Consider the following 10025-nt stretch of genomic DNA (forward strand, 5'->3'; position numbering starts at 1 on the left):
GCGTTACACTATAAAATGATGTTATTTTTTAAAAGGGTTAGAAATTCCTAGTAGCATGAAGGTAGCAAAGACTTAAAAATCAAGCCGAATCTTGAGTTAAAATAAGGAAATCATCAAGGTTCAATCAAAATTTAATCAAATGATATAATAAATATTAAAATTACTTTAATGTGATTTAATTCAAAAAATAATGATATTTTTTTTCTAATTCAATATATAATAATCTAAATCAGAACACTTCATCAATGAATATTTTGAATATGATTCAAAATTAAAAGTTTTGGGACATAATATTTTAATTATTTTATAAATAATTTTATATAAATCTTTTATTTCTAGACATCTAATAAAAAATAAAAGGTCATAAATTTATTGCTATTAGATTGAATCGATTTTTCAAAGATTGGACTGGTTCCCAATTCAATTATAGATGCCTATAAGTTTTGGCCAGTTCATTGTGCAAGTGATTTTAGAATTGGACTAAACTAATCAAAGGACCGGTTCATGGTTGAACCAATCAAAGGATCGGCCCAATCTGGTTTCTAAAACCATGGTAGGCAGTATTAAAAATTTGGTAGTGCTTGTGCATAAGCTTTCCTTTTTTTTTTCTTTTTGGATACTGCATTTTTATTGCATGCATGATAAAAGGAGAAAGACATTTACAATAAATCTGATATCTCACACTTCGCAAATACTACAAAAAAAAAAAAAACTAAAACATGAAAGAATGTAGCATAAATAGATAATTAAATAGTTAAGAATTCAACACCAAAAGTCCCACCGGACAAACCTTATGTGTAGCAATAACATATTGATAAGAATGCCTTAGTATCCAACTATGCATGAACTGACGACACAATGACCTCTTCATCCAGACAGTTCTATTCTTTCAAGAAATTCCCTCTATTGCATAAGAATTATTAAGTTCTACGCAATAAATCATTTATTTATTGAATTCTAACAATAAGCAGGGCATCCTGAAAATTCTAAATCCAACACAAAAGGCAGTAGCAAATGATGCACTTGATAAAATATCTCATGCTTTAAAAAATTAAATTGAAGTTCAAACTAGCAGTTCATCACTTCAGAAATGGAAAATGTAGCACATACTCGATTGGTGTTAAGGTGCTCCAACAATCTCACACGAAAGGCATGGCATAAAGCCATTGATATAGACTGTCAGAGCGTCCCATTACATCAAATAAAATGCTGACTTTTAGGTCCGGTTTCATGCATAAAGTTTTCTCATCATGAATAAGTACCTTCTCTATTTGAATAGCATCAGGAAATACATATTTCATCTGGGCAAGATGGACGTACGAGAACTTCCTAAAAGTAGATCAAGAAATCAGTTTCATGATCAGGAACTGCTTAATAAAATATGCTTTTTTTTCCTGCACCTTTTACTCAATATCTCCACTTGAGTGCAAATGTTTTGAAAAGTTGGCAACCTCTTCCTTAAACCAAGCAATCTAACAGATGAGCACATTCGATCAAAAAGGTCGGCCAATGCCTTCAAACTGAAACGAGGAGGCAAAAGTTAGGAAATTGAAGGTACCGAATAAAAGCAAAATAAGGATGACAGCGTCTTCAAACATACCCTTCTGGAAGTTCTATGGATTTCGATGTTATTTCAGAAACTAGAGTTTCTGATAGGATATCTTGAGAATTATCATGTAGTTGCTTTCCTTTACAGGACAGCTTCCGATCTGATTTTTCGGGAGTGGGAGATGCGATGCTATTTCCGGATCCTTCATCCATAACAGCTTCGACATTCTTAACTGCTGCTGGAGATACATGAGTACTTTTTTCCACACCAGGAATTATTTTCCTGCACCTAAATTCAATTGGAGTTTGCTTCTCTTTATTTTCATGCTCCATCAGCTGTCACTTGCTGATTGGAAAAAAGATGAAAGGAAAATTCATATTAAGGTCTTTTTCAGAATTATTTCTATTTTTTAGCTTCCCTTTTAATGAAAACTTTAAAATAGGCTTTAGCATCCAGTTGCCAGTACTGTCATCAAAACATTGATAGTGAGTGCAAAAACATCACATAATTCAAATGTTATAAAGGACATTTTACGCATAAATTTACTGGGAGATTACATACATAACACTCAATTCTTATCTATTTACCTATCTAACACCTTAAATTCAAATTTTATATATATGCCCACTTATCTATAGATGATAAGGTGAATTCCTCTTCTTAAAAGTTAAAATAAAATAGTGGTATTTTTTTATGTGATATGAAAATTTTGAGTGGTATAAAAATAAAAATTAAAGTTTGTGTTAGATATGTATATACATAATAATTAGGTGGTATGTATGTAATGCCCCAAATTTCTTTTTTAATTTTTGTCGCCCCGACAAACATTTATTCTTGAAAATTGATAGGATGAGAAACAATCACTTCCCAATTCGATAGTACAATGTCCGAACGTAGTACTTAACTAACTGAGGCAGGGCTCTAACTTAATTAAAAAAATAATATACAATGATCAGAAGAGTTACTGGATCTTTAGAACCAGCCACTCAATTAAATGCCACCAAACCAGAGTACTCTCACGGTTGTACCACAAAAAATAAAATTAGAACTCCATTTTTAATTGCAATACAACATTAACCAAATACATCACAGTGAATGATAATAGTTTAATATGAGTACAATGGTTTTCTCGATAATGTTCTTATCTAGGTAATATTGAAGCCCATTGTTTTGTTCTAAGGATCTAATGTTGTCTTGATTGATTAACGAATTTGCACCTTCCATTCCATTTATATAAATAAGCAAATAATATGGAGCTTAAGTTGAAGATAACTATCTCAATATTAATGGTTATTGGTATTTAAACTATACTTTTAAGTTTTGAAATAGAGCGATCAATTAATGTTGTTATTAATACAGAAATTATATTTAATAGAGATGTAGAAATTTTATTTTAACTCATGCAGATAGATTGAGAAAAAAAACTTAAGGAATAGAGAAATTCTTATCCTATTCAAATCCTTCAAATGAACAAAGTTTTTCACTCTTACAGTTGAAATTAAGTTCTCTGAGGAGGTGAGGATCCTGGAGGGATCATAACACTGATAGTTTCAGAAGACAACCAATACGATAAAAACGAACAGGTTAACTTCAAATTTTTGTATTTTAAATCAACATATAACACCATCTTCAACCAAACACTGTTGAATACTTTCAAAGCGATGATCTCAACTGACTACCCAACTGTCAAGCTCTTAACTCAATGAGAAATAGCACAATTTAAGGTGTGGCCTCTTCTAATCCACACTTCATTAGCTTAATGCAATACACAACCAGAACAAAAAATTATATATTAAAAACAGCAACCAAGAAACAGAATGGCCTCAAAACTAACAAAGTGAATAGCACAACTCACACATCTAAGCCAGATCAAATGTGAACGTTTTAGGTAATTCAGCTCCTAACAAGTAAATGCCACAAAGAACTTGTAAAAATATTAAAATTAAATCAATGTTTTTCACATAGGATCAATCCAATCTGCCCAAGATAGATATAAACATCTTCTACCGCCGCTGAGAATCCAAGTGAGTCATTGGCTCGAAGCCAAAAAAAGAAACATATGTAAGGAAATAAACAAAATGATTGCTAAACAAGTCAGCAAGCTTAGGGATGCCAAATTCATCAAAGGTACAGTACTTGAACTGCATTTCCAACATCATCACAGCCAAAAAGAACCGTGACAAGTGGAGAATCTGCATCAAGCACACCAACTTCAGCACGACATGGCCGAAGGATAGTGATTTGAAGTTCTTCATAAGCATCATAGTCAACCCGATAGTCATGTATTAAACCCTAAATTTTCTTTATGCATTCCACAGATATCAACCAACCATAATACACAAACAATGAAGAAAAAAGAAGCTTCAGCACCAAAGAAAGAATTATCTACTATCATGTCTTGTCATTTGTTTTTAAAAATATGGGAGACACATATCAAATACTCACAAACAAAGCCCTACACTTCCATAAATGGAGAAATTTAGTGGTCGTTCAACAAAAATCTAGATCCAACAAAAATATATTCACCGTCCAATCAGGAAAATTCCTAGGTTTTTTTATTTATATGAAAGGCATCAAGCCAAACCAAGGAAAGTAAAACTTGTTCAAAAAAATCACCTTCCTCCCAAAAAATGCATTGCAAGCCACATTCCAAAGAGAATTAAGCCCCCATTCTCAACACACTTAAGAGAGCGAGTGGAGTTGAGTAGTCAAAGAAGTACTAGAAGTCGTTTCAGAAGCTCAAGCAACGCTTAATCACTCCCCCAATCTTAAGCACCGTAAAACTTGGGACATCATTACAACTCTACCTCAAAGTTAAGAGAAATTATAGCTAAGTTAAAGTTTCAGAGGATACAAGTGGACAACAAGCTGGTTTCTATACAAGATCTTGATGGTGGTCTACTTGGTCATCGAGAACCTGCCCCTATCATTTGTCCCCTCAACGAATGCCACAAATGATACTTTCAAGTAAATCAAAACAAGGTCATTATCGATCAATCACTAAAGCGGGTGCTGTCAAAAGCAAGTGATTCGAGGTGACAAACAAAGTATAGTAGTTGATTTAGATGGGCAAGTACTATAGAGTGGAATATAATACCCTCATCATAGGGCTCTATTTTGCATGCAACATTACAGTACACAAGCTGACAAAGAACAATGACTCAGCATTAGTGGTAAACATGTCAATGAGGGTAAAAGACTTCCAATTTAATCTTACCATTATCCCTTGCTAAAGCGTGTGAAGGGTCAATCATGTTTGGGAAGTAGACGGCCATATATTTTCCTTGATAGGAGAATAAATTAGCAAACTTCCTAACTAAGCATAGAAACCCCAAGCAACTTCAATCCAACAACTCTGAACTCCGACAATTGAAAAGCCCAAGTTGTGCAAGTAGACCATGAAAAATGTCCGGTTATACGCATTCCGCATTCGAGAATTTCTAGCGTGGAAGGCATAATCTCATCATTCCAAATACAATGAGCATCCATATAAAGAGTTGAGATTTGGAAAAGGCTGTGCCTGAATTACCCCAGGAAGCAACAAGGAGGGAACAATCATAAAAATAGGCATAGTGTTTAGAGTAATCTGCTTGAGTGACTTCCGTCCACTATGGGGCAAGTAGAGAGAGTACTCACCATTCGAAAGAAACAGAATATGAGTATCAGCGTTACACAATAATCTTCCTAAGAGAGGGGAAGAGTTACAAATAAAATAATATAGAGGTAAGAGAGAGATTACTCTTCAAATGGATCAAGAGATATCTCTGTGTTGTTAATATGCTAAAATCCTTAACAAAGAGTCAAGTATTCACCATTTGAAAGTCAATTCATCAGGATTAATTGAGCAAATCACTTAATACACTAAAGGTAGATATTCCATCTTGTATTAAATAAGCAAGGCAATCGTCAAAACAATTGAAAATTTTAGTCGTGTCGACTGAATCATGAACAAATTTAATCATGGTTGGCATGTTTGAGGTTTTAGACCAATGCTTAATGAAATGACTTCTGACACATGTAGAAACTTTCCCTAACTACTAACAACCAAGGGCGTTATGAGGGACCCGTCGAGTGGTTGGTTTGAGTCAAACTCAAAAAATAGCTTGACCTACATAAGCTTGACTGGAACCTAACCCATTGATTAAAGGTGCCTAAATCTGACCCAACACATCTAATCTATTTATTGTCTCAAAGTTTAGAGAAAAATAGGCTGAATTCTGAATAGGCTCGATGCATTTTCCCTTCGCTTTCATTTCATTAAATAATAATCTTGCAATCTATTTTAGGTACAAAATAAAGTGCATAATCTATTTTAGGTAACTTAATAATACATATTCCTAATTTAAATGTTCAGCAAAAAGGGAAATAAATCAGAATAAAGATGATGAAAATAATTTAACTAAGGAAGCTCCTAATGTAGCTGTCTAATTTATTTCATTCCTGATTGGCATTCCCCCTCAAATTGATGCTGACTGATCAGGAAGTATCAATTTGCCAACAAGAAATTGATAACACTGTCGGGACCAAAAATCCTCAAGCCGTAAGTGTCGAAGCCAAAGGTGTCTAAGCCAAGAATGTCGAAGCCGCAGAAACAACTCTTAAACCATAACATGATTTGAGCAAATAAAAGCAAGAAATCCTATCTTCGCCGTCCAGAAATTCGAATCATAGCCACAAGAAGGATTTGCGTGCAGTTACAAGATCCAGATGCTATAGATCATAAGTCCACAAACAGGATCCAGTTACTCGGTCCAGATGCTATCGATCATAGCCTACAAGTAGAATCCGCATCCTGATCCAGATGCTACTGATCATAGCCTACAAATAGAATCAAGTTACATTATTCAGATGATATCGATCATAGCCTACAAGTAGGATTTGCATCCTAATCCAGATGCTACTGATCATACATAGCCCACAAATAGAAGAATCCAGTTACACGATCCAAATGCTATCAATCATAGCCTACAAGTAGGATCCACGTCCTGATCCAAATGCTACTGATTCTTCCTGCAACGACGAGGAAGATTTGTTTCCTGATCTTCAAGCCTAAAGTGTTGAAGTCGAGATGCCGAAGTCGTGAGTGTCGAAGCCGAGAGTGTCTAAGTCGTGAGTGTCGAATTCGAGAATGTCGAAGTTGTGAGTGTCGAAGCCGAAAATCTAGGATTTACGCAAACCGAAGTCGTCGGTCTATGAAGGAGTGTTGAAGCCTTCAATACTTGAATGCGACGAAAAAGCCGAATTCAAAGCGGACGAAACCGAAGTGGAAGAAGCTGTCAAATATGCCGCAAAAACAGTGATGGCTAGCGAAGGGGATCTAAAGCAGATGAAGTCGGAGGTGTTGAAGGCGCTCTGTAGTGATTTGTCGTCCGTTGACCAGGAGAGACCGCCGATGAATAGACAAAATTCAACATCGGAAGCAGTCATGATATAAAGACGAAGAGATTCATAACGATAACGAAGGAGAGGCTCTGTCGAGACTGATCAAGTCGAAGAGGAAGACGAAGTAGAACAAAGATGAGAAATAATGAGACGACGAGCAGACGAACGAGAATCAAGACAAAGAAATAGTCATGCAAGAAGGCTAGCGGGAATGGAGCCTTGACGGTACTCCAACAACTATCGGTGGTTATGACAAAAATTTGGCTCTGATACCATGTCAAAGTTTTGAGAAAAATAGGTTGAATTCCGAATAGGCTCGATGCATTTTCCCTTTGCTTTCATTCCATTAAATAATAATCTTACAATCTATTTTAGGTACAAAATAAAGTGCATAATCTATTTTAGGTAAATACATATTCACTAAAAGGGAAATAAATCAAAATAAAGACAATGGAAATAATTTAAATAAGGAAGCTCCTAATTATAGAAAACTCCTAATGGAGCTGTCTGATTTCCGTCCTTCCTAATTGGCATTTATTATATGAATCATATGATTTTTCTGCATTAACATGATATAATTAAACTTAGCATGACTGGTTAAATCGAATAAACCAACCAAAACCCGCCTAACTCGAACCAACAAGTGATTTAGTTAATTTTAAGTTTTTTGAGTCACTCAAAATCCAACCTAAATAATAATCAAATTAACCAAACCACAAAATTTTCAAGTTGGGTTGGGTCCAAATGTGTTTGTTTGGGCGGGTCATTTATTACACCCCTAGTTGACCTCCTCACAAGACAACAAACGAAATACACCCATCAATGTCATGATTACTCCTACTTAGGCCCTTTTATAGAATAATAATTACAATAAATTTATTTTTCGTATGGCCATTATTAACCATTGTCAAAAATCGTTCCATCATAATTTTAAACGTTGTAATAGAATATTAACAAATAACAACTTCCACAGTGGAAGAATGGTAGGACAAAACAAAAATAAGACAGATTACAAAATATACTTAGCAATTATGTTGGCAAGTGATGTGATAGTATGAGACGCTCCATATGGTTAAAAATAGAGCCTTTTTCTATCTCTATACCGCCACATGTTCATTGCAAATATAGGAATTTTAATTTTGTACATTAAATTCAAATCATTAACATATCTGAACATCTACATATGGTTAGAAAAAGTAATGAGAAGCATAGACGAGAAATGTGAGATTTACCTTAAAGAGTGGCAGCAAGGTGGATGGTAGAAAGTGAGAGGATTGGTAGCTTGAAAGGAGGAAGGGCAAGGAGATATCGACCCACGTGGGGAAAATCAATGCGAAGAGTAGAGAACCGACTAGAGCTTATCAACAGTCCTCAGACCAAGCTGATGTCAATTGAAGAGCGAAGCGGGAGCGAGAAAAGAAGAGTGACCAGGAGAGTAGCACAGGTTGGTCTTACGGAGTAAGCAAGAATTCGTTGGTTTTTTGGTAGCACGTTTAAGCAAGAGTAGAAGCAACTTGGTAATGGGGGGAGGATTTAAATGGGATTTAATATAAATCCTTCCATATGGTAATTTTGGACATCTTAAGGGATTGTTTGGCTACAAAAAAAAATAATTTTAATAGGATTTAATAGATCTGTAAATCTAAATTAATTAACTCATGAGGTGGTTCAATTTTGAAGATTGCTTGGTATAAAAAATGTTAACTTTTTGTTAAATCGTATGAAAGTTTGGTAACTTATTTCATGATTTAAATCTGTTGGTGCATATATGAGATACACACTTTAGGATTCAAGAAAAAATTGGTACTGGGAAAATTTTCTATGGTGATGGCAAGGGAACTTGACACTAACTATTCCTTATTTGATGCAACACATCTTATGTTTGTTCTAGTGAATAAATTAACATATATATAGTGGATGCATTCATATATAATAAAACAATGGGGCTTTCTTCAATCTACTGATTGATTGTAATCTCAAGTAGGAAGAAAAGTTAATGTTTTACTGGAATGGCGTAAAAAGAAAGAAAAAAGTTTTAGAATGCCTAGATCTCACAGAATTATATTTTGAAGGATAAAGTTTTAGAAGGTAAATTTCTGGTCAGGAAATGCATCAGATTGAAGATATACTAGGCAAGACTGGGGTAAACTGCGGCAAACCAGTGCTTGCTTGAGGAGCCCATATTGGACGACTGGAGGTAGATCGACCAACGTCTAGGCTGCTGGAGGTGAGCCCTTGCACACTTGCTGGGTAGTGCTTTTCTTGGATGAATGATCAAAGGGGAGAGTGTTTCGCCTTTCACCTAAATCTGCTCTCACCCAAATTCGTTAAATCCGTAAAATGGCCCGATTTATGAATGCGAATTTTGCAGTCTGACTGAATTTATCGTAGATCAGGGATAAATCCTACTTAAAAGACTGTACGAAACAGCACCTAAATCTCCGGCTTTATAAGTTCAGATTTCGCCCATTTTCAGCTTAAATCCAGAATTTAGTATAAGTAAATCCAGAAACGCACAAAGAGGAAGAGAAGAAAGACGCTATTACCTTTCGCAATGGTTTCGGATAAGAACGGAGCAGAAGGAGGAGAAAGATGGGAGTTTCAGTGGTCTTTGTACGCCAATATCCCGTCCTTGTCTTCTCAGATAGCTCTAGTGGTGTATCTCGTATCGGATTTAAAGGATTTACTACGAACAGAAACGGAAAACCTTGCCTTCCCCAGCGAGCTCCCTCCGCGACTTCCTCCCTTCTATTTCGGCAGGGTTGCGAGTAATCCCGCTCGCGACTCCCACGCCTGTTTTGCTCCGTCGAATGGTGCAGGATCTCCCTCGCGCTTCTTTCGAGTTCGAGGGTTTCGAGTTGCAGAGGGATGGGAGACGTTTTGGGGGGACGAACGATAGTAAGTTTTTTAAATACAATTTTTTTGAAATTAAGTTTAATAAATAAAATTAATTATTTTAAAAGTTAACAAAATAAATCAATTCATACTATTTAAGATTTGATTTAAATAAAAAAAATGTTTTCTATTTGTTAATATTATAAATTCTAAATTAATTATTTATTAAAATAATGTGTCATTTTACTTGTAATTTAAA

At 35.1% G+C, this 10025-nt stretch overlaps 1 protein-coding gene across 1 annotated transcript in view; it reads right to left on the reverse strand.

Moving 5' to 3' along the window:
- The window catches only part of LOC110030865 (CDT1-like protein a, chloroplastic), a 13226-nt gene extending 3650 nt beyond the window's left edge, over positions 1-9576 (reverse strand). The window contains 5 exon segments of the mRNA XM_020733818.1: positions 1111-1181; positions 1184-1329; positions 1401-1520; positions 1601-1837; positions 9478-9576. Coding sequence (XP_020589477.1) covers positions 1111-1181; positions 1184-1329; positions 1401-1520; positions 1601-1761 — 498 coding nt within the window. The 5' untranslated portion in view covers positions 1762-1837; positions 9478-9576.
- Between the last annotated feature and the right edge of the window lie 449 nt (positions 9577-10025).

Source organism: Phalaenopsis equestris, unplaced genomic scaffold, assembly GCF_001263595.1.
Source record: "Phalaenopsis equestris unplaced genomic scaffold, ASM126359v1 Scaffold000002, whole genome shotgun sequence".
Lineage (NCBI taxonomy): Eukaryota > Viridiplantae > Streptophyta > Magnoliopsida > Asparagales > Orchidaceae > Phalaenopsis > Phalaenopsis equestris.